Source organism: Fusarium venenatum, assembly GCF_020744135.1.
Source record: "Fusarium venenatum strain MPI-CAGE-CH-0201 chromosome Unknown EDB82scaffold_4, whole genome shotgun sequence".
Classification (NCBI taxonomy): domain Eukaryota; kingdom Fungi; phylum Ascomycota; class Sordariomycetes; order Hypocreales; family Nectriaceae; genus Fusarium; species Fusarium venenatum.
In genome coordinates, this window is record NW_027072132.1 from 3,345,390 (window position 1) to 3,366,637 (window position 21,248).

At 48.8% G+C, this 21,248-nt stretch overlaps 8 protein-coding genes across 8 annotated transcripts; 4 read left to right on the forward strand and 4 right to left on the reverse strand.

Annotated features, from left to right (window-relative positions):
• Positions 1-584: 584 nt before the first annotated feature.
• On the reverse strand, positions 585-1,694 carry EDB82DRAFT_315793 (ubiquitin-conjugating enzyme E2 2). The gene is made up of 4 exons (XM_025738046.2): positions 1,266-1,694; positions 1,144-1,208; positions 863-1,087; positions 585-813 (listed from the first exon to the last, which is right to left on the reverse strand). The coding sequence occupies exons 1-4, from the start codon at positions 1,305-1,307 to the stop codon at positions 690-692; spliced, it is 456 nt and encodes a 151-aa protein (XP_025592845.1). The 5' UTR covers positions 1,308-1,694; the 3' UTR covers positions 585-689.
• Positions 1,695-2,119: 425 nt separating this feature from the next.
• EDB82DRAFT_514247 (Thiolase, N-terminal domain-containing protein) lies at positions 2,120-3,690 on the forward strand. The gene is made up of 2 exons (XM_025738047.2): positions 2,120-2,360; positions 2,417-3,690. Exons 1-2 carry the CDS (start codon positions 2,211-2,213, stop codon positions 3,557-3,559), a joined length of 1,293 nt encoding a protein of 430 aa, XP_025592846.1. The 5' UTR covers positions 2,120-2,210; the 3' UTR covers positions 3,560-3,690.
• EDB82DRAFT_315853 (uncharacterized protein) lies at positions 3,558-5,997 on the forward strand. The gene is made up of 4 exons (XM_025738048.2): positions 3,558-3,790; positions 3,841-4,343; positions 4,408-4,705; positions 4,757-5,997. Exons 2-4 carry the CDS (start codon positions 4,018-4,020, stop codon positions 5,720-5,722), a joined length of 1,590 nt encoding a protein of 529 aa, XP_025592847.1. The 5' UTR covers positions 3,558-3,790; positions 3,841-4,017; the 3' UTR covers positions 5,723-5,997.
• Positions 5,998-6,097: 100 nt separating this feature from the next.
• On the reverse strand, positions 6,098-8,351 carry EDB82DRAFT_315824 (uncharacterized protein). Its single transcript, XM_025738049.2, has 3 exons — positions 7,774-8,351; positions 7,485-7,717; positions 6,098-7,433 (listed from the first exon to the last, which is right to left on the reverse strand). The coding sequence occupies exons 1-3, from the start codon at positions 8,092-8,094 to the stop codon at positions 6,473-6,475; spliced, it is 1,515 nt and encodes a 504-aa protein (XP_025592848.1). The 5' UTR covers positions 8,095-8,351; the 3' UTR covers positions 6,098-6,472.
• A 2,808-nt stretch (positions 8,352-11,159) lies between these two features.
• Positions 11,160-12,342, forward strand: EDB82DRAFT_514253 (RmlC-like cupin domain-containing protein). The gene is made up of 3 exons (XM_025738051.2): positions 11,160-11,400; positions 11,458-11,624; positions 11,676-12,342. The coding sequence occupies exons 1-3, from the start codon at positions 11,270-11,272 to the stop codon at positions 12,101-12,103; spliced, it is 726 nt and encodes a 241-aa protein (XP_025592850.1). The 5' UTR covers positions 11,160-11,269; the 3' UTR covers positions 12,104-12,342.
• A 195-nt stretch (positions 12,343-12,537) lies between these two features.
• EDB82DRAFT_529618 (P-loop containing nucleoside triphosphate hydrolase protein) lies at positions 12,538-15,005 on the reverse strand (the record flags this gene model as incomplete). Its single annotated transcript, XM_025738052.2, has 3 exons — positions 12,538-14,765; positions 14,819-14,879; positions 14,934-15,005. The coding sequence occupies 3 exons, from the start codon at positions 15,003-15,005 to the stop codon at positions 12,538-12,540; spliced, it is 2,361 nt and encodes a 786-aa protein (XP_025592851.2).
• A 391-nt stretch (positions 15,006-15,396) lies between these two features.
• Positions 15,397-16,538, forward strand: EDB82DRAFT_315895 (Golgi apparatus membrane protein TVP15). The gene is made up of 5 exons (XM_025738053.2): positions 15,397-15,667; positions 15,738-15,809; positions 15,914-15,972; positions 16,023-16,091; positions 16,145-16,538. Exons 1-5 carry the CDS (start codon positions 15,642-15,644, stop codon positions 16,318-16,320), a joined length of 402 nt encoding a protein of 133 aa, XP_025592852.1. The 5' UTR covers positions 15,397-15,641; the 3' UTR covers positions 16,321-16,538.
• A 37-nt stretch (positions 16,539-16,575) lies between these two features.
• Positions 16,576-20,047, reverse strand: EDB82DRAFT_315938 (Utp21 specific WD40 associated putative domain-containing protein). Its single transcript, XM_025738055.2, has 3 exons — positions 19,876-20,047; positions 17,147-19,817; positions 16,576-17,096 (listed from the first exon to the last, which is right to left on the reverse strand). The coding sequence occupies exons 1-3, from the start codon at positions 19,981-19,983 to the stop codon at positions 16,756-16,758; spliced, it is 3,120 nt and encodes a 1,039-aa protein (XP_025592853.1). The 5' UTR covers positions 19,984-20,047; the 3' UTR covers positions 16,576-16,755.
• Positions 20,048-21,248: the final 1,201 nt, after the last annotated feature.

The following is a 21,248-nucleotide window of genomic DNA, read 5'->3' on the forward strand; positions in this document are numbered from 1 at the left end:
TGCCGCCTGAGGTTCTGTTCTATCTTTGTCAAATGAACGCAAGTTGGAGAAAACTCGGGGTTCTTGAACCGTTGGGTTACTGTGTGGAGGGGTTCATGAGGGACGAATTGTTAGTAGGGGAGCAGTCAACAGACTGCCTATTATGGTAAATGCCCCAAGGCCGATCTTTGGCATCATTTCCAACGCATAAATTGACAATTGTTAATACCACAATGCTTCGATAATGTGCATATGGGTAATTCAAGGGCACTGAAACTCACAAAGTAGGTGCATAAAGTTCATTTAACATAGAAATGACGGGTGAATCACCATTCCTGCTTCCTACAGGTATACACGCAATAGTACAACTTGTTCGGCTCATCACAAAATCATTGGTCGGTTTCATTGGTTTCACCAAGGCATACTTCACAGATGTACGATTAAACATGAAGAAACATAAAACTCCTCTTCATGATGACGCGCGTGATATCATAAGCTAACGTTCTCGGGGACTTCCTGGACGCTCGCAACGCCCCGAATGCAGTTCAGTCCAACTCCAACGCACCAAAAACGCCATTTACATACATGCCTGAACTCTTAGACGATGATGCTCCAAGCTACAGAGCATACTGAGAGCAACCTGACCCATGCTTTAGTGGACAAATCGACGTTGGCATACCGTTCCGTGTCCTTCAAGGATCGTTCTTTGCTCAATCTTCCCAGCTCTTCTCCACCGTCTCCCTAACGCGCTTAGTGTATTCCTTCCTGTTGTCCTTGTATAGGTTGGAGGCTTCGACATTCGCAGGTGAACCAGTGTTGGGGTCGTTGAGTAAACTAGACATGGTCAGACTATGCCCGTCCGTATTGTACTATTTCTCCTCACCTTTGGATACTAGTCAAGACGGCGGCGACATCGTAAGTGGGACTCCATCGGTTCTGAAGAATATCGAGGCAGAGCTCTCCCGTGGCGTAAACGTTGGGGTGGAACATCTCGCTGATGAACTTGACTTGAGGAGGCTTGTTTGGGTATTGTTCTTCGAACTGCATCACCAGTCGAAAGGTGCCGTCTTCGAATGGGGTGTCAGCAGGGCCGATAATCACGGCGTTCCTACAAGGTGTCGGGTTAGTATTCAGTGTCGACAAAGTCGAACAGAGCGTACGAACCAGGTCATGACATTGTCTGGTACAGGGGAAGCAGAAACACCAGCTGGGGGGTCAGTTTGCATGCGCTACGATCAAAGTTAGCCAGATACGCTTTTGACGGTACTTGCAGAAGCGCATCATACCTTGAAGTCTCGCATGAGACGGCGGCGAGCAGCGGTAGACATGATGACGGATGGGGTGAGTAGAGATGGAAGTTAGGTATTGCTTGGCGGATGGTGTTGGGTGAAAGACTATGGCTGAGATCCCTGGGGATAAAGATTCGCTGTGTATGTACGATTCGCGGTCTCAAAGGAAACGACGGGTTTGGCGGTGCAAGGTAGTGATGGGCGGAGATGGAGATTGGTCATCGATGGGAAACGCTTGACTTGAATGATTCTATGGGCAGGGAAGCAGAGGGGATCCGTAAGTTAGTGGCAATCTACCAATCAAGGGTGTCTTGAATTTGGCCTATCACGATTTGCAGGCACTCCACTTGCCGTGGAGACCCTCTATCAGCTCCAGCTGATCACGTGGTCAGTTCAATCAGAGGCTCATCTCAGACAGAAGATCTGTTTCCATTAGTTCCGGGAACTTTCACATGGTCGCGGAAGACGAAGGCCGCTCTCTCCTTGAAGATGAACTAGAAACAGCGATAATTCCGATTTCCGAATGACACTGCGAAGCGATATTTCTACTGTTTGGCAAATATTCTTCATAGACGGCAATCGAGAGAAATTGTTAACCGTCCACAAAGAAAGGTAACGCAGGTATAAAGATACTTGCAGCTATTATACTGCAAACCCCTGGTAAACATTACTCGGTCTGTTAACTCTAGCGACGTCACTTTGCTGTGCCCCGGATTCGGTACGGGATGGCTTGTTCCCACCACCTCGGGCGGCCCTCCTCCCCCGCTGAAAGCCGAAGAGGACCGTGATTACGATACCCGAGGTCGTCTTGTTCTATATATCCGTGCTACCAATACAATTGATTTCTACCTCTTCTTCAAACGTGTTCCTCTTTTTATTTTCTTCTACTGTGCCGTTCTGTTTTGTCTTGTTACATCTTGATACCCCACAATCTCCCCCGAAATGCCTATTACACAACTTAGATCCGCTGGCCGGCTGGCCCAGCTTGCTGGACATGTGAATGGCGCACGACAGTTCTCTACACGCCCAGCTCTGCGCAAGGAACTTCAAGATGCCTATATTCTAAGCGCTGCCCGAACTCCCACTGCAAAGGTACGAAATCGTCCTGAACAACTGGCTTTGTGACATCTTGCTAACACCATCACTAGTTCAATGGCTCGTTCCTGTCAGTGTCGGCTCCCAAGCTTGGCGCTGTTGCTATCAAGTCCGCCCTAGAAAAGTCAAAGGTCCCCGTCGAGAAGATCACCGATGTGTATATGGGCAACGTCCTCCAGGGCTCTGTCGGCCAAGCGCCTGCGCGACAGGCTGCCATCTTTGCTGGTCTACCCAAGGAGGTTGAGGCGACAACTATTAACAAGGTCTGCGCATCTGGACTTAAGGCCGTTACTTTGGCTGCTCAGAACATCCAGATGGGTCTCTCTGAGGCTCAGATCGCTGGTGGAATGGAGAACATGTCCCAAGTCCCATACTATGTGTCGCGTGCCAGCGGTCTTCCTGCCTTTGGCCACGTCAAGATGGAGGATGGTCTTATCAAGGATGGTTTAACCGATGTGTACGACCAATTCCACATGGGCAACTGCGCCGAGAACACAGTCAAAAACCACAACATTACTCGAGAGCAACAAGACGAATACGCTATTCAGTCATACCGCAACGCCCAAAAGGCTTGGGAGGAGAAGGCGTTTGCCGACGAGATTGCACCTGTCACTGTCAAGTCGCGCAAGGGAGAGACTGTTATCGACACCGATGAGGGTTTCAAGGATGTCAAGTTCGACAAGGTGCCCACGCTTAAGCCCGCTTTCGTTCGCGATGGAAGCGGCACTGTCACTGCCGCCAACTCTTCGACCCTTAACGACGGTGCCAGCGCCCTCGTCCTAGGAAGCAAGGCTATTGCCCAGCAGTACGGTTCAGGCTCCCGAGTCTTGGCCAAGATCTGCGGTTACGCTGATGCCGCTACTGCGCCTATTGACTTCCCTGTCGCTCCCGCCAAGGCTGTTCCCATCGCTCTCGAGCGTGCTGGTATTACCAAGGATCAAGTTGCCATTTGGGAGTTCAACGAGGCGTTTGCCAGCGTTATCTTGGCCAACTCTAAGATTCTTGGTCTTGAGAGCGCCAAGGTCAACCCCCTGGGAGGCGCCATCTCGCTAGGTCATGCTCTTGGTAGCTCCGGCTCACGAATCCTTACTACTCTTCTCCACCAGCTTAAGCCTGGTGAGTATGGTGTTGCTGCTATTTGCAACGGTGGTGGCGCTGCGACTGCCCTTGTTGTGCAGCGTGTCGAGTCCGTATAAATGCCTGATAGATATTACGAGCAATGCTATTTATGATACCATAGTATAAAAAACAATAAAAAATTGAACAAATAAGTATACACTACGTACAGTTGTTCATAGGTATAGAGCAATGTTTGACAGCTAGCCAAGTGTCAATTAATGCAGGGTAAGGTACTTCGAAGCTCGGTTTATGCGGGCACTTCGTCAACTTCTTGTTAAATTATCCTTGAGCTTTAAAGCAATTCTTTGGTAACATATCCCTTCCTGCATCATTGATCAGACTCATGATTACTATGTAGGTTGATATCCGTATCTGTCACAAACTGTATGTTTAGTATGTGCTCATCGTTGCCAATGGTCCTTCTATTGTTTACCTGGCTGCGACAGTGGAGCCAACATGTTTTCCAGCCCAGACCTATCTCGATTGACCTTACATCTTTACCACCGCCTTTCTCACTACACCCCAACCCTTTACAATGCCTCTAGTTCTCGACTTCCTCACTCAAATCTATAATTTCATCCGCTCTCAGAATGGCGACGAGCTCCGCGCCTGGCTCCAGGTAGAGCCCAGCTCACCACAACAATACCACAACCTCGCGGCTGAGCTGCGCTCTCAATTCCGCCAGCAGGGCCTCGACAATATCATCGAAAAGTCACTGCCTCAGGAAGATGACGTCCCCGAGGGTCAAGCGACCGTGTGGCCAGGCTTTATCGCCTTTATGAAAGATTATATGGCTTTCTGGCGCGACGTGAACTATGATGATTTGCTAGGCGCGCATCAGTTGCTGAGTGGCCTTGTTAAGTATGAATGAAACGAATTCAATATCGGATCAAGAATTATCATCGCTAATGTTTTGCGACTGCAGCTCATGCTCAACTGCTTTTGCTCATCCTACATATGGAGCCATGCTTCTCAAGACAAGCATGTCTCTGTCAGAGACTCTCGCCCGCCTCACAATGTCTCTCAGCAGACGGCCTGAGTTGGCGCGTCGGCTACGTGCCGTCGACGAAGACAAGACCATCGCAGAGTCATCAGCAGAAATTATCCAAAAGATCTTCACCACTTGTTTGACAGACCGATCCAGTGGTCGCTATGATCGACCTGAAGGCAAGAAAATCGGTGTCTACATGTTTGCCAACCTTGTACTCAAGCTCCTGTTCGCAGTATGTTATAACCTTTACATATTATGCAAAGGGAAGCTGACAAGATAATAGTGTCGGAGAACGCATCTCGCAAAGATGATATTTGTCAACATTAACACCATCTCTCCGCCTCTATCACTCTACCCAGCTGGCCAACGCGTCACATTTCTTTACTACCTGGGCCGCTTCAACTTCTCAAACAACCACTACCTGCGCGCCGCGCTGTGTCTTGAACAGGCATATCTCCAGACTCCCTCGCAATTGGTTTCCCACCGAACCAATATCCTCACATACTTGATCCCCTGCAACATTCTACTGGGACGTTTCCCATCACAGGTGTTGCTCCAGCGTCAGGAATGCAATGATTTGGCACCTGTCTTTCTCCCCATCTGCCAGGCTATCAGATCCGGCAACTTTATCCTGTTCCAACATCACTTGGCACAAAATGAGACATGGCTCTTCGAAAAGGGTCTTCTCTTGACACTGAGCAACCGTCTGCGACCACTACTTTGGCGATCATTGAGTAGAAAAACGTTCCTTTTAACGTATATTCCTCCCACCGATGCATCATCCCGCAAGGCTGCCACTCTTGACCTCGCCGACTTGCACACAGTTGCCATGTACCTTCAACGACGCCTCGAGGGGTGGGTACCAGCAGGGCCCAACGTCCATAGTCGATCTCAGAACGTAAACCCCCTTCTGATGAAGGCTCTCGGGAACAATGTGCAGAATCCTGAAGGCGACACTACGCTAGCCCCACCGCCTGGCGGTCCCAAATCCCTACGACCCAACGAGGGTATGGTATGGGGCAACGCAGAGGTCACATCCGAAGACGTGGAGATGACGGTTGCGACGCTCGTGCAGCAGGGCTTGATGCACGGATTCATTGCTCACGGATCAGGACGGTTCGCTATCATCGGCGCCAAGGCCAAGGGCAGCCCTGTGCTCGCTGGCTGGCCCAACGTGTGGCACGCAGTTCGGGACAGGAGATACGATGGGGATTTCGATCCTGATGAGGTACCTGGATGGGTCAAGTAGGAAAATGTCCGAAAGGGAACCTAAATTAAATAATTATTAAAGCCTAAATCATTTTAATGGCGTTTGTATAATATACTTCTACTGTATGATACCCTAAGGAAAGTAAAGATGGCAACTTGGAGTGCACTGAGAGAATGGACCTTTTGTTCAAGAAATGAAACCATGCCTAGACACATATTCTTTTTCAGTATCTGCATGTGATAACGTACACCACATCATTAAATGTCTCTAGACAAGATTATTTTCATAGTTATATAAGTCGAGATGACCAGAGCATCATCCCATCAACTAGCCCTCCCCGTATATTCACTTCCAAACCACCCGACATACTCTGAAGCTCCAAACCAAACTCTCTGTTCATAGTGTGCATACGTCGTTAATAAACTAAAAGAAAACCATCGCTTGTTCCTCCAAATATCCAATGTCTCCAATGATTGCTAAAAAGGGTATATCGACCGTGAAAAGAAGCGTTGAACTATGTATAATGCCCGCGAGCAACAAGAGCCAAATGAGACTCTTGACGAATATTAATACCCGGGGCGGGTATCGTCAACCAACTGACACAACAGCCATAAGACTGGTGAGTAGTATAGATGAAAGGGGACAATAGACACTATCGCCACTAAGTAGGTGGCTTGATAATATATGTAAAGTATCAATAATAAAGGAATGTATGTGGTAAATAGAGTCTGTGAAGTGAAAACCAACTGTGGTGACGCAGCGGTGAATGGTCGTTAAAGGAGACATGAATTAGAAGAAACAAGCGGCAGCGATGAAAGCAACGACGAGGCCGGCGAGGGCAGCATTGCCCTGGTCACGACCAGCTCCACTATCCTTGGTCTCAGTGGGAGCAACTCCAGAGTCTGCCTCAGTAGCGGCAGCAGTCTCCTCGGTCTCGGAGGCGGTAGAAGTGGTGGTACCGTTCTCACGGAAGATACCGGGCTTGACGGTAGGGTAGATCTTTCTGGTGTATGTGGTCGAGGTGGCCTTCTGTACCTTGGTCTTGGTATTGGAAGAAGTAGCGGACGTGAAGCTGGTTGAAGTAGGCTCCTCAGAAGAAGAAGAAGAAGTCTCGGCAGCAGAAGTCGACAGCTGCTCAGTGGTGGTCTCCGCGGGTGTAGAGGTTGTCTCCGCTGCGCTGGTGGTTGTGGGCTGAGCAGAGGTAGTAGGAGCGGCAGAAGTGGTAGGCTCTGCGGTAGTTGAAGGCTCCTCGGTGGTGCTAACCTCTACTTCCTCAGAAGTGGTTGGCTCGACCTCAGCGGTGGTAGAGGCCTCGGCCTCGGCAGTGGAAGACTCAGAATCTTCGGAATCCTCGTCATCATCGCCAGATCCTGAACCGCCACCACTGGTAGAGAAAGCAACGATTTGGGCAGTTGAACCCTTCTGGACGGTGACGACGCAGAAGGCTGAGCCACCAGCGCCCTTGGCAGAAAGCTCACTGCCAACGTTTCCCTTGCCCTTGGTAGGATCGATCTTGCAAGGGAGACCGGTGCAGCCACCGTCAGGGCACTGGATCTCAACACCAAAGTCAGGGAGTGTGCTCTTCAAGGCAGAGTCCTCCCAGATAGGGTTCCAGCCAATCTTGACAAAAGTCTGGCCGTTTGACTCTGTGTTGGCACCAGCAACGTAAGGGCTCCAGTTACCAACAGGCTTGTCTTCAGTACCCCAGATGCAGCCCTCCTCGCCAGTACCAGGGGGGTTGATGTAGAAGCTGGTCGATGGTTAGAGATCTTCAGTGATCAACAAGACTTAAAATACTTACTGAGCGGCGGTGGAGCACCAGTAGGAAGATCCGGGAACAGCCAGAGTTGCACTAGACGAAACAACAGTAGGGATAAGCATGGCCTCGTTACCAGGCAGGACAGTCTGGCACCAAGACATTGTAGAACCACACTTGTTGACAGCCTCGACGGAGCCAGTGCCAGAGACACAGTTAGGCTTGCCCTCAAAAGGCTGCTCAATTTCACCATCCTTGTTACAGAAGAGACCTCCGTCCTGGGAAGTGTTAGCTGGAATTTTCCGGTTTGATAGACGATGTGTCACAAGCGTACCATAGAAGAGGGATACTCGTAGGTGGAATCCGGATCCCATTGGTTCATAACCATACCGGGCTTGCAGGCAAAGGGACAGTAGCTTCCAGGCTTGCACTCCTGATCAGGGCTAAGGGCCCAACCGGCATTCTTCGCATCAGGAGTGACGGCGACCATGTTGGGGTCATCGGTAGGAAACTGGCATTGTCCTCCTCGCTTTTGGAGAGGACGAGATTCAAGGGCAGAATGTTGACCATGGCGATGGCCGTGGGACTTGGCAGCGACGATTGATGGCGCGGATAGGGCACCCACAAGGGCAGCCGAAAGGTTGATGAGTCTCATTGTGATTGTCGTCGATCAAAGATAGTCGGTTCGATTCGATAAGTCCAGTATGTTGGTGAATATGTGCGCGAATACCTCCAATCCTTTTATTTAACTTGTCAAAAACACGACATAAATCCTGGCGAACTGAGATAAAAGAGTGTAATTGTCGTCGAGCGACAGAACGAGTGATGAAGCTGACGAAGAAGCACAACAAGTTTGTGGGCCAGCAACAGAACGTTTTAACAAAAAGGAAGGAAACAAAAGAGTGAGTGACAGGCAAGGAAGCAAGGACATGAGTATTAAGAGATCGACAGTGGGCGAGATGGAAATGGATCCCCAGGAAATGAGCAATGATCAGAAGCGCGGACGGCGGCGCATTCACCCACACGACCAGGAGATTGAACGACAAGCGAGGGCCTCGTCTGTGGGCTCGTGGGCAGGACCCCATGCTGAGCCATGGCCTCTCCGTACCTGCATGAACTTGAGATTCCCTGTCATAATGTGGAGGTTCTCCTGTGACAGGGGGTCAAGTAATGAAACTGTTCCCAATCAGACCAGGTCTTTACCTGACCCCTAGCTCGGATCTGGCCAATCCTGTTGAGAGCTGTGCCTTGGTCAAGTCTGTTGGCTCAGGGGATAACACTCGGAGCAGATTAGAGTCTATCGCATCATGTCAAGACGAGCTTAATTCTGCAGTTGCCGATGCCAAAAAGAGAGTTGATACTGGCGATAAGACAAGCATGCTCGGAACAAAGGCCCGGATAAGGCAAGAGAACATTGTTCCATGGAGGTTTTGTTCTAGCATAGGTTTTGAAGACGTCGTCTATTGAAGCTTGTCTCGGTTGTCGTTTTGGGTTGTTATTCTGGATCTCTTCCTGTTTTGTCTTGTCTTGATCCTGTTTTTCTTTTGAAAAGATGGCGTCCTTGTTCTATTGTGCTCTCAACTTCCGCCATGGTTTTACCCCTGGACGTTTTATCCGGTGGCTTGAGGCGAGAGCTTACATTGGCTCGCTGGCCATTCTGAAGCCCCTGACAGTTGTTTTTCCCGCATGCCAGTGTTAAATTGTTCCTGGGCCAATGTGTCTTTGGTTAGCGTTGCAACGGCTTCAAAGACGGCTCCTATTAGAATAGGAGCCACAACTGATTGACCGCGCAAACGCAAGCAGGCTGGACGGAACGCTTACTACGCCGCTAACGATTGGCTGTCGAGACGCGCTTGGCAGGTGATGTTAATCATAAAGTCTGAGGAGACGAGTCAGCCTTTCTCTTTCGAATGAGAATAAGATTGATGAAAAGGCTCACCTACTGTTGAGGGGGGACATTAATCTTAGGTAAGTTAGTGTTTGTTAGTTTGTATTTTGGAAGATCGACGCCATGCTTCCCTGGTTTAGCGTGTCTCCATAGTGGAAGTTGGAGTGGAAAAGGGACCTGTTGAGGTGCAATGAGTGAGTGAGTGAGTGAGTGAGTGAGCTGAGTGACACGAACCGTGGTTGAGGAGGCAAGAAGCGTGACCTTGTAACACCTGCCTCTTGAGTCTCTCAACCTACAATGCATTTTCCTTCCTGTTTTTGAGAGGACCGGCTATCAATAAACAATACTTATTCATCACGAACATATCTTCTCTTACATATAAACATGACTCTATGTTAATAGATATCTTCAATCTCTGATTATCCAGTCGGATAAGAGCTTGATGCGAATAAACAAGCATTGTTATCTGAGGATCCAAATATCGCTTAAAATTCAACCTTGCAACCGCTTTCTGTGGCCCGCACCAAGTAACTACGGAGTACAGGTAAATTATCCACTGTTCAACGCGATTGAACTCAAGCGAGATTCAAAGGTTGTATTCCGGTTGTCGGACTTGATCTGTTCTGGGATCAGAATCAGAATCACCTGTAACCTGACTATCAACGAATTATTCATAGTCGTCTATGGCGTATTGTCATAGGGAAATGAGTTATAGGGATACATTGTGTCGAGACTAGTTTATCACTGTTCAAACAGGGTCACTTGTTATTCCCGTGATAGAATACAGGTCTCTAGGGTAATATATCAAGTGGGAACGGAAGAGTTATACTGGCAAAAGTGGATAGACCAATCTGAATAAACATTTGAAGCCATGTTTCAAACCCAAACAAAGTTATTGTGCGTCCCGAGCGGGAGTGGCGTAATGACTTGAGTTAACTGCACGAAACAGTGTGGAGGGAGACTTTAACTGGTAAAAAAAAAACTCTTTAAATCAGTGGCTGAAAGTTTGTTTCTCATCTCTTTATTTCCTACGGATAAGCTTAACCTACAGACCCGAACAACTCATAAATCAACCCTCAATATGAGACAACATCAGTAGGGAGAACTAGCTGCAAGGGAGAACCAAAAGTAAAAAATGTCTATCAAAGCATGGAATATCTCCCTCAATGTTCCAAATAGAAACAAACCCTCTCCATATTAATACTTGGCTTACATATGGCCTGGCTTAGTTTGGCCAACGTGGCTTATGACAGCTGTAAACATTGAAACATGGCGGCTGGTTCCTTTACTTTTGTTTTGTTTCCTGAGAATATCCGACCAACAGAAACAAAACTTTCTTCTGATTCGACCATCTTGACCGGCTTATTCAACATCCGTCGAAACGTAGGATTGTTGGTGCTGACATGGGCTTGGCTTTTTAACTAACAGAAGCGCTTACTAGCGATATTTTTGGTCTGCTGCGGTCACTGGCTCAGTTTAGCCCAGCCCAGCCTGTTGGGTCCCTTCTTTCCCACTGCACAGCCCTCTAAATCTTGAAATAGCGGCAAATGACCAATAGCAGTCACTTGCTCAACACCAAGACAACAGCAACTTCAAGGATGTGGCTGGTACTACTTGGCCTACATGATGAACTGGCAGCGGATGTCAATGTTTCCGTAGGCATCGCACAGCAAAGCTGTTGTGTATCCTATTTTTGAGTTTGCAGAGCCTTGTGAAAAGCTGTTCCTGTCAGACAGCTTAGCTTAGCTGCATCTTGTGCCTGTCTATCATGTGGGACATTCGGAATCAATAATAATGTATAAGAAGATGGCCTTGTCCTGTCAAGTTGAGAAATATAATTCAATATCATCACACTCAAACATTACAATCATCTCTCATCTACATAACCTAAGTCTCTTGACTACTTACATCATATTCACACTTACACTCATCATCAAGCAAAATGAAGTTCACCACCACCATCATCTCCGCCGTCCTGGCCTTCACCTCTTTCACAGACGCTGCTCCTCGCAACACTCGACGATCTTACGCCGAGGCCCCCAGTCTGACTGCCCAGCTTCGACTTGCTGATACGTAAGTGACTCTCAACAACAACCTCTCATGAAGACCCTTGACTAACACCTTAACCAGCGCTGCTGACCGCTTTGCCCTTCTTCCCGACGACAAGGACTTTGTCTTCGACTTCAACAAGAAGCAGGAAAACCCTGGAAAGGGCGGCGAGCTCATTGCTGCTAACCGCAAGACCTTTCCTGCTCTTGTTGGCACTGGTTCTGGCATGGCCTTTGGCCGAATTGACGGTAAGTTTCTTCCACACTTATACTACACAACAACTCTAACATCTCTTTTAGCCTGCGGCATGAACACTCTCCACGTCCACCCCCGCTCCGCCGAACTTCAAGTTGTCACATCAGGCCGTCTCATCACAGAGATGGTTCCAGAGAACGGTGTCATGGACAAGGACGGCAAGCGACGAGTCATTCGCACCGAGCTCAAAGCCAACATGATGACTCCCTTCTACCAAGGCTCTGTCCACACTCAATTCAACCCCGACTGCGAGCCTGCTACTTTCGTCGCCTCCTTTGCCGCCGAGGATTTTGGCACTGGTCAGATTGCCGATGAGGTTGTCGCTCTGAGCGATGATGTTATTGCTGCTACCTTTGGTCAGAGCATTGCTGGCGAGGACATCGACAAGGTCCGCGCTGCTATTCCCAAGAGCATTGCTCTGGGTGTTGACGAGTGCCTCAAGAAGTGCAACATTCAAAAGCGATCTGTCTAAAGGGATTGCTTATTTCTTCTCATTCTTTTGATCTTTTACATATGGCGAGCGTTTTGACGATGATGACTTCCTCTTCTTTTTGGCGTTTATAATATTTGGACACTAGGTAGATTTTTCTGATAGAAATACCCCATTCTATAAGGTAGTTCGTTATTGCTAGGATCCAGCGCATTGTCTGTTTCTCTCGTATATAGAACATGGTACATAAGACAATTACAAATACATTCGCTTAGCTATGATCGTACTCTGTCCTTGATTTATGATATTGACGTCCGTCAACACGACGATTAACACACTAACAACCTACCCAAGTTTTTAAAACCAACGCAAGATTTCATGCATCATGGCACATATCCGTTTCTCATATTCAGGTGGTACATAATATACATAAATCTTTTCACTTTTCCATTCTATCTTACAATGGTACACACCCCCTACAAGCCCTTCTCACGATGTCCAACAACCTTGGCAAAAGAGTCAAAGAACATGGTCATCGAGTGTCGGCCTGCAGTCTTGCTTCTCAAATGGTTATCATAATCCAACATCTCCTTGTACGGAACCTTGGCAATAATCTCAACCACACGAGCCGTAGACTTCTTACCACGCAATGAAGTGATAGAGTCGTACGGGTCAGGAGGAGTGTAGATCTTGGACACATCAATGTGGTCTTCACCCGTAGACTCGGCAGATCTGTCGTTGACCTCTAGAACTTGACCACCGGCACCAGCTGTGACGTCGTGCTGCACTGCACCGGCTGCAACCTCTGGACAAGTGATGTTGACAAGCATAATGGGTTCCAGAATGCCAATCTGTCCCTTCTCGAATGCATCTCGCAGAGAAGCCTGCACTGCCGTCCTGGAAGCACTGCTGAAATGGCCACCGGTGGGGGTTTCGCAGGCTCCAGGTTCTGTGTCCAGTGTGATGGTTACGTGGCACCCGTGAACGGGAGCTGCACGACGAGGACCCCTCGCGAGACCTGCAATAGCGCCGTTGAGGAGTTGTGCCCTTGCCTCTTCAGGGTCAAAGTTCAGAGTGGTAGCGCCTTCTGCCAAAGGAATGACGACGTGATATATGTTCCCGTCGCGTTCAACACTGGACTCTAGTAACGTTTCTCGATGGTGTTCCTCAAGTGGTTCTAGAGTAACAGTACACGTCACTTTGCCCGGTTTGCTCGCGACGGGACGATCAAAGACGACGTGCTGAGGCCGCGTAGGCGCTGTGACGCATTCCTTGTAATCGACCTCGATAGGGCCAAAGTCGGCATCGATCTTGTACTTTTGCTTCATGTTGTAAAGTGAAACGTCAAGATGCAGCTTGCCCATACCCTGGATGGTGAACTGTTCGGTCTTGGGGTCTCGGCTGTATCGCAGACTGGGATCTTCTCTTGTGGTATTCTCCAGCGCGATCTGGAGTGCCTGGGCGGCAACGTTGCCGTAGGGTTCAACCTGCAAGAACGCCACTGGTGGTGGAATCTCAGGTGGCCGAATCTTGACATGACGGAAAGACTCAGGAATAGGTTTATTTCCGTTCATTGTGATGAGTGTGTCACCAGTTCGGGCTTTCTTCAACCCTCTCAGAGCTCCGATCTGACCGACCCCTAATGTTTGAATATCTTGTGTTTTGTTTGCAGAGATCTGAAGAATTCCCATAGGCTTCTCATTTGCCAAAATGTTGGTGTTGAAACTTGCTGCGTTTCTGGTAAGAGTGCCGTGGTAAACTCGCACAAAACTGATTACACCCTCCTTGGGGTGGTTAAAGACCTTGAAGACTGAAGCGATTGAAGAAACTTGTCCTCTGGCGGTCTTGGAACTGTTATCGAGCACTTCAATCAAGCGCTGCTTTACTGAACCAACACGGACCTCTGCAGAGGGACGCTCGTCTGGACTTGGTAGATAATCTGTGATGGCATCCATCAATGGCTCGACGCCGATATGGCGGAAACTGGAACCCGCAAACACAGGAATCACACGGCCATCGCCTTCTCGGATGACTCTTCGGATAGCTTGCTTGATTACAGCCGCATCAATGTTTTCATTCTCGGCGAGGAATTCATCCATGATAGCCTCATCGAAATCCGCAAGACCTTCAATCAAAGCCTGTCTCGCAGTCTCAATCTCAGGAAGAAGATCCTTGTTGGAACTTGAAAGCTTCTCTTTTAGCTGAGCGGTGTTGTAGACGGTTTTTTCACGCTCAGACTTCCATCGATATCCTACTCGGTTGACGATATCAATTACACCAACAAAGTCCTCCTTTTCCCACCAAGGAATTTGGCAGACGAGTGGCCAACCTTTGAGACGCGTTCCTATCTCGAGAACAGCCTTTTTGAAAGAGGCACCCTCTCGATCAAGCTTGTTGCAATATACAATGCGTGGTACTCTGAACTCGTGAGCAGATCCCCATACTCGTTCTGTATGCGCTTCAACGCCCTTGACTGAATCGATAATGCAGACTGCTCCGTCCAGAATGGGAAGACAGCGATCGACCTCGAAGCGAAAATCTTGATGACCAGGTGTATCAATGAGATTGATCGTCTTTGCATGTTGACCAGGAGCAAGTGATTGGTGAAGAGGCCAGTTGAATGTGATGGCTGCTGATTGAATGGTGATGCCTCGTTCTCTCTCCAAATCGAGAAAGTCTGTCACCGTATTTCCAGAGTCGACATCTGACTTTTTATTAGTATTTACTCCCAGTGAGTTTCGGTCATATCCTAATTACCTCCAACTCGTTGCGTGACACCACTATAATAGAGCATTCGCTCAGTGGTTGTTGTTTTGCCCTTTATTTATGTGAGATTTATTGAAGAGAAGGTACTTGAAATGGTCCAACTTACAGCATCAACATGAGCAATGATACCAATATTTCGTATGTTTTGTAGCTGAGTATCATGATGCGCCTGATGCATAGCTCGACGAGATAGATTGACGAGCTCTTTATTGCGCCATTGGCGAGCAAGACAGCGGCCCGAGCCATTGATGGCCGGGCCGCTCCTTAGTAGCGATAAAATAATCATTCCGGACTCGGAAATAGACCAAGACTCGAACCAGGCATCTCAAAGCCCTTGTTCACTTTTAATTTCTCGATCGATGGTTGATTTTGAGCTTTCTCTGCTGTTTTTGATTCTCGATTATGATTCGTCAAGACTTAAAACTCGTGCTCCGCAACCGTCTCCTGATTTCCCACCATCGTCATTGGCTAAACTAGGCCTAGCCCCCTGTATGTGGCTGTGACTGCTCTAACCTGAAGCGAAGCTCTAGACAAGGACTAGAGACAGGTTCTTGATTCTGGGGGTTCACCTCACCTAAAGCTACAGCCTACAGCACCTGTCTCTGGGGGCTAACTACGTAATCTTATTCCTGTGCTTTTCCAACTCCATTCGTGGCCACGCAAACCTCACATCCATCACAATTCGTCTGCCTTGAACGTGATTTCTTTTTAAAGCTGCTGCCTGGCTTTATCTCCCTTCTTCTTTAAACTCGATCGACCACGAATCATCACTGGCGCAATCCTCAGGAACAATACCCTTTCATCCTAAGACACAATGAACATGGAGCCCTCCGACATCTTGTGAGTTGCAAGCATCGCATCAGTTTTTGTAGGGAATTGCATCGTCGCTAACCATCGCATCAATGTGTAGTCGCATTGTCAACTTGGCAGTCGGTGTCATCGTCATCCTCGGTGGTATCGTGTCCATCTTCTCTTTCAGCCTGTACGTCCACGTCAATTCCATCGAAACCGATTGCCTCCAATTTGCACTCGAATCAGGCACTTGGCCGTAATATAGCAGCGCGAGTACTAATGCCTCTTCTGCAGTCAGCCTATCATCCTGGGTGCTTACATGATCGTCTTTGGTCTTGTTACTGGCCTTCTTGGTACGTCGCGACAGACTGAATCCCCGCAAGTCAATACTAATAGATCCCAGAGTTCCAAATTCCCCCTCAAGTTTCTCGACATGCGTCGTTCATGTTCTCCTTCATCGGCCGTGGTGTCTGTAAGTTAACGTCTGTTACAGTGGTTCTCGAATCGCGACTAATTCACTCCCAGTCTACATCTTCCTCGGCTCTCTGATGGTGAGCGACAGCATTCTCAGCAAGATCGCTGGCAGCATCGTCGGTATCACTGGTATTGCCTACGTCGCTCTCGAGTTCGTTCCCTCCATCGAGCCCCCTGCCAACATGCGCGAGGCCGAAGACGCTGGCTGGGGTGCCGAGCAGGTCTAGAAAGTCGATCAGCCAGTACTGTCTCGCACGATCGACTCCCCAGACATGAGTGCATAACACCTTCGCGACGACCATTCGAACATCATACGAATGCTAGCGTGAATGCACAAACGCGGTGAACTTGGAAACACAGAGGATCAAGACTACACGGAGTTTAGTCTTGGAAGAGTTGGGGGAGGATGAAACTGTATATTTATAGGATTCACAGGCAGGAAGGAGTTGAAGATGTGACTCGTTTGAACAAGATCACAAACAAGGTTCATAAGTCAGTAGTTTGAGGATGTTGAAAATATGAACACACCGAGCGATCAGAGTTGAAAAATTGCTGGGATCGAATATTGTATTGTCTAGTATACCATATGCTCCCAACACGCCATGATATTCAAACGCCATTATTTTACTATCAAACCAATATTGCTCTGCTCTTTCACGCCTTTACGTTCTTGGGCTCCTCAAGAAGCTAACTACACCACTGCAGTATCCAACCAGACCGTCTAATCGGTTGCACTCCTTCTCTTGATACGTCTTCCACTCGCTCAATGCCTCAAGGAGATCCTGGTTCTCCATTACCAGATCAAAGTGAAGTCGGAGGAATACAGTCATCCAGGCCTGGGTCAGCTCATAGTCTCGGCGTGTTCTGAGACGGGCTGTCAAAGCACGGATGAAATGCAGCAGCTCGTTGGGAACATCGTCGCCATCACCAATAGAGAGCGAGCGAAGCTCCAGGTCTGCGCTTGAAGGGGAGAGAGACTTGAGGTGTTCAATAAATTCATCGTCTGTGTAAAGTTAGTTTATGCAAACAGAAGTGAGAAAGGAATATGCTCACAGTTTCCGGTCTCTGCTCCAACACGAAGCTTGGAGCCGAGTGCCTGCTCAAAACGAGCTTGCTCAAGCTTCGTGACACGAGATGTGTTCTCGATATCCGCCTTCTGTTCTTTATTCGCCATGGGATTCTCCTTGCCCGTTGTAGAAGGTAGGAAGAAAGGAGCCTTTTCAGGAGCCTTGGGAGCTTCCTTGGGCTTGTTTCGTTCCTTGATAAGATCCAGGTGTAGTAGTGTTTGCCAGCGGCTCTTGGGAACCAGAGACAAGGTTGTAAGATCGGCGCTGAGCTGCTCGATCGTAGGTGCCACCACAGTATCCTCATCCTCGGCCTGCTCTTCTTCAAATGCACCCTCCAACATACCATGGCTGTTCTCGCCAGAGACCGTGGGAGCCGAGATGTGTCCAATCTCCTTTTCAGAGATTTGGCGTGTGGGAACATGCTTGAACAGAGCCTTGTTGGTCCATAGCGTTACGCCCAACTCGTTCTCGATTGTCGCAGCCAGGTACTCACCAGTGACGGACATTGCAATCGCCTTGCAAGGCTTCTCAAGTCGGATGGCATCGATCAAGTGACTTGTAGGAAGGTCCCAGACACGAATGACGCAATCTTGAGAGGCTGCGATGATCCAGCGTCCGTCGCTAGAGAAGCAGAAGTCGTTGATAGCACCCTGAGGGCCCCAGAACTCACGAATAGTTCTCTTGGTCTCCATATCCACCACGCGAATCGACAGATCATCACATGAAAAGGCAATGAGGTTGCTCGCAGGATGGTATCTGCATCCCGTGGGGAAAGTCATGGGTGCCCAGTCGATCTGCTCCAACAGGTTACCTGTCAAGAAATCCCAGAATTTGATCTTTCCATCCAAAGAGCAAGACACCACTGTCTTATTCATCGAATCAACAACGAGACCGGTGACTCGCTTGGTATGCCTTCCGGTGCCGATGGGAAACTGGCGTGTAGACTCGGCGTGCAGTTGCACGACATCGTCTGCCTGTCGTAGCTGTTGCATCTTGAGCTGACGAGCTTGGGCTGGGGTAAGTTTTGAAGGGAATCGTTGACGATGGTTTCCGGACTGTAGGTTGTACATATCGATACCACCAGACTCCGCGCCAACAAAAGCAAAGGTACCACATGGGCTGATGGCAACAGTCGAGACGTTTGAGTCGTCTCCAGTAGGGAAAGCCCATCGACCTGCTCTCTTGCGACCCCAGAACCATGTTCTGGCATAGGAATCGTTCTTGTGAGCAGTAACCACACTCTCCCAGCCGGTCATACCGCTAACCTCTGCATTATGCGCCCTCTTCTTCTGTGACTTTTGCCATATAGGCTGGTTACCGGGCATGGCACCAATGCCACCATCTCGGTTCAGTGAAGAAGCCATGCATGTAATCTCAGGTGCCTTGAGGTCCTCCAAAGTCGTTGTTGGTCCATGCGACAGGGCATTGGTGGCCAGAATACCAATCTTCTTGGCCTTCTTGCGAATATTGCCCTGACTCAACTCTGCACTCTGACCATCACGGCGCAAACTCCATCCCCAAAGACTTCGGTCTTGTCCACCACTAAGCAACCACTTGTTACCAGCATCGGCACCCTCAAAGTCGGTAGGAAGGAACTGAAGGCAGTTGACGGGGCCAGCGTGTCCACTGCGGGAGTGCAGGATTCGGGGAACAGGCGAAAATGGGGTTTCGTCAAAGATCCAGGACTTGAGCGAGTTATCGCGGCCGCTGGTCAGGACCACGGGCTGACCGGGGAGGAACTCGATCTTGCTGACACCGCCACGGACAGTAGGTCCTTCGTAGGAGGGAGGGTTGTGGGCGCTTCGCAAAACACCCATAACACGGCCGCCACCGTTCAAATCCCAGAATGTGACATCGCCAGTAGCAGCTGTCGATGTAGCCATAACACCATCCTTGCGTCCATCGTTACCAGCACCCATACCGTCGGTTCGGAAAGAGATCGAGTTGACTGGCGCTTCCGAGCTGCCGGCCTCAATGCGAAGCGAGATCTTGTCAGTAAGAACATTTGTGATGATTAGGGTTCCCTCAGAATAGGCAATAGCCAGCAGAGACAGAGCAGGGCTGGGCTCCAGGCATGTTACAGAACCGCAATCGGGGCCAGGAGGCAGAATGGTGTAAATAAGCTTGGCGGTGCTGACGTTCCAGATCTCGACCCAACCATCTTTGCGACCCACGAAAATCTTGTTGAGGAAAGTGGGCATAGACACAATACCGCCAGTGATTTCGTTGCCGCGGTCGTTGGCAGGCGTGGTGTGGATGGTAGTGTAGTGCTCCAGAGTGGCTGTCTTGAAAATTTCGATTCGCGTCAGAGCAGCGATGATAGTCCATGTTCCCAAAACCTGAATCTGCTGGACAGGTTCGTTGAGGTCGGAAGGCAGCACAAGCTCATTAACCTTCTTGCCTCTCTGGAAGATCCAGACACCCTGAGCTTCACCCTTGATAGATCCTCCCCATGCTGCGAAAATCTGTTGCTTCCAGGCGAGAGTTGCGGTGATATCGGCGGGGGTCTGCGGGCGAGTAATGAAAACGAGGTTTAGTCCGCGACGAAGATCGTAGGTCTGAATAGATCGGCCAACAGAGGTCGAAATCTGGAAAGTGGTCTTGCCGAGAGGAATCGAGGTGAAGGGAACACTTGTAGGAGATACTAAACCAACAGTCTATTGCGAAAAAGTTAGTTATGGCAACATGGTGAGGCAACAGAGAAAAGAGACATACGCGGAAAGGCGCAAAAATTCGAGAAGAGTCTGATGCGGACTTTGAAGCATTGGCTGGTGCGACAGTTTTCTGACGCTTGACCGGGTGGTCTGCATCATTATGAGGCATTGTGATTATATTATATGCAGTTGGTGCGAGTCGCGACAAGAGTAACTACACCAGTGATGCCCGCTTGCGCTCAGCGATGGAGGCTGCTCTACGTGATGCTGGATCCATCTCCAAAAATTTACAATTTTTGGCGGTGACTGACGGCAGTATTTGCAACACAGAATTGAAGAAAATATTTACACCTATTGACCTACTAAGAATGACTTTGAAACGACTCCCGATTTTTCTAAATACTTTTTTCCCGCCAGAAACAAGAACGAAGTCTCATTATATGTGATGGTTATATTATTTTATATCAAAGATTTACTCTGGTGGTAAATTGAGCCTCGACTCATTCGAGCTACAGTGTACAAATCATTTTGTCAGCTTGATCGTCGCGAATGCGGCATCACGTCAAGTCCAGAAGAGCCTTCTACTAGCCCAGTTTGACAGTTTCTTACACAGGGTCCTGTTACCCGGCAGGCAACGACGGTAAGCCATGGCGTAAGACACTGAGACTGGAATTCTGGAAATCAATCGAGGATCTGGACTGAAATAGATCTTTGACGAAATCGGACCCTGCTCCTTCGGCTTCGATTCGACCCCTACGAGGTCAAATCAATTGATCTATACGCGCCTGGTAAAGCTCGGTTGTGCAGCAAGGCTGCGAGAATGCCTAGTGTACATGCCTGGGTCCCAATGGCGGCACGGCTTAACCGATGTGGTACTCGTTGATCAATATTCCCAAGACAAGTTTTTGGATAGCATGTTTGTGACACCATGAGTTGCCAAGGATATCGAAGTCAAGGCAGGGGGCATTGCTCGTGTATACTGCAGCCGTCCTTACTTACGTGAGTGGGCTTGGCAGGGAAGGGAGTTGAATGTGTGAATCTGTTGGTAAGTGAGCGTGAGTATGAAGTGAGGGATCAATCATTGGATGGGATGATCGAAATATCAGCGTTTGCTTCATCAGTGCGTGCGTTGTACTGCAAAAACAATGGTCATCCCTTCACTTCTTCTTCTATTCATAGCATGGAAACGACAGGTTCTCTATGCACCTGAGAATGATCTACTTAACGCAACCCCACCATTCTTTGACAATTCTTGGATATCCTTGTCCAGCCGTCAGCCAAGACACAGTAAGAAATGGAGATGGAAACACTATGTAAGACTTTAATCTTTGACGCGACTCTAGCATTAGTCAGGACCGCTGTATTGCCGTTGTCTAAGGATAAATATGATACCACCCATGACATTGACGGTAGACGTCACCAGGTTATTAGCGC

Excerpts from the sequence above, each read along its gene's own strand:
- EDB82DRAFT_315793 (XM_025738046.2), bottom strand. The coding sequence starts at position 1,307 with ATGTCTACCGCTGCTCGCCGCCGTCTCATGCGAGACTTCAAG. Across the intron at positions 1,209-1,265 it reads GTCTCATGCGAGACTTCAAG|CGCATGCAAACTGACCCCCC; the intron begins GTATGATGCGCT and ends CTTTGATCGTAG. Across the intron at positions 814-862 it reads GTCTTGACTAGTATCCAAAG|TTTACTCAACGACCCCAACA; the intron begins GTGAGGAGAAAT and ends GACCATGTCTAG.
- EDB82DRAFT_514247 (XM_025738047.2), top strand. The coding sequence starts at position 2,211 with ATGCCTATTACACAACTTAGATCCGCTGGCCGGCTGGCCCAGCTTGCT. Across the intron at positions 2,361-2,416 it reads CCCGAACTCCCACTGCAAAG|TTCAATGGCTCGTTCCTGTC; the intron begins GTACGAAATCGT and ends CACCATCACTAG.
- EDB82DRAFT_315853 (XM_025738048.2), top strand. The coding sequence starts at position 4,018 with ATGCCTCTAGTTCTCGACTTCCTCACTCAAATCTATAATTTCATCCGC. Across the intron at positions 4,344-4,407 it reads TTGCTGAGTGGCCTTGTTAA|CTCATGCTCAACTGCTTTTG; the intron begins GTATGAATGAAA and ends TTGCGACTGCAG. Across the intron at positions 4,706-4,756 it reads TACTCAAGCTCCTGTTCGCA|TGTCGGAGAACGCATCTCGC; the intron begins GTATGTTATAAC and ends ACAAGATAATAG.
- EDB82DRAFT_315824 (XM_025738049.2), bottom strand. The coding sequence starts at position 8,094 with ATGAGACTCATCAACCTTTCGGCTGCCCTTGTGGGTGCCCTATCCGCG. Across the intron at positions 7,718-7,773 it reads ACGAGTATCCCTCTTCTATG|GACGGAGGTCTCTTCTGTAA; the intron begins GTACGCTTGTGA and ends AACACTTCCCAG. Across the intron at positions 7,434-7,484 it reads TGGTGCTCCACCGCCGCTCA|CTTCTACATCAACCCCCCTG; the intron begins GTAAGTATTTTA and ends ACCATCGACCAG.
- EDB82DRAFT_514253 (XM_025738051.2), top strand. The coding sequence starts at position 11,270 with ATGAAGTTCACCACCACCATCATCTCCGCCGTCCTGGCCTTCACCTCT. Across the intron at positions 11,401-11,457 it reads CAGCTTCGACTTGCTGATAC|CGCTGCTGACCGCTTTGCCC; the intron begins GTAAGTGACTCT and ends CACCTTAACCAG. Across the intron at positions 11,625-11,675 it reads GGCCTTTGGCCGAATTGACG|CCTGCGGCATGAACACTCTC; the intron begins GTAAGTTTCTTC and ends CATCTCTTTTAG.
- EDB82DRAFT_315895 (XM_025738053.2), top strand. The coding sequence starts at position 15,642 with ATGAACATGGAGCCCTCCGACATCTT. Across the intron at positions 15,668-15,737 it reads ATGGAGCCCTCCGACATCTT|TCGCATTGTCAACTTGGCAG; the intron begins GTGAGTTGCAAG and ends ATCAATGTGTAG. Across the intron at positions 15,973-16,022 it reads TCTTGTTACTGGCCTTCTTG|AGTTCCAAATTCCCCCTCAA; the intron begins GTACGTCGCGAC and ends AATAGATCCCAG.
- EDB82DRAFT_315938 (XM_025738055.2), bottom strand. The coding sequence starts at position 19,983 with ATGCCTCATAATGATGCAGACCACCCGGTCAAGCGTCAGAAAACTGTC. Across the intron at positions 19,818-19,875 it reads GAATTTTTGCGCCTTTCCGC|ACTGTTGGTTTAGTATCTCC; the intron begins GTATGTCTCTTT and ends TTTTCGCAATAG. Across the intron at positions 17,097-17,146 it reads TGGAGCAGAGACCGGAAACT|ACGATGAATTTATTGAACAC; the intron begins GTGAGCATATTC and ends AACTTTACACAG.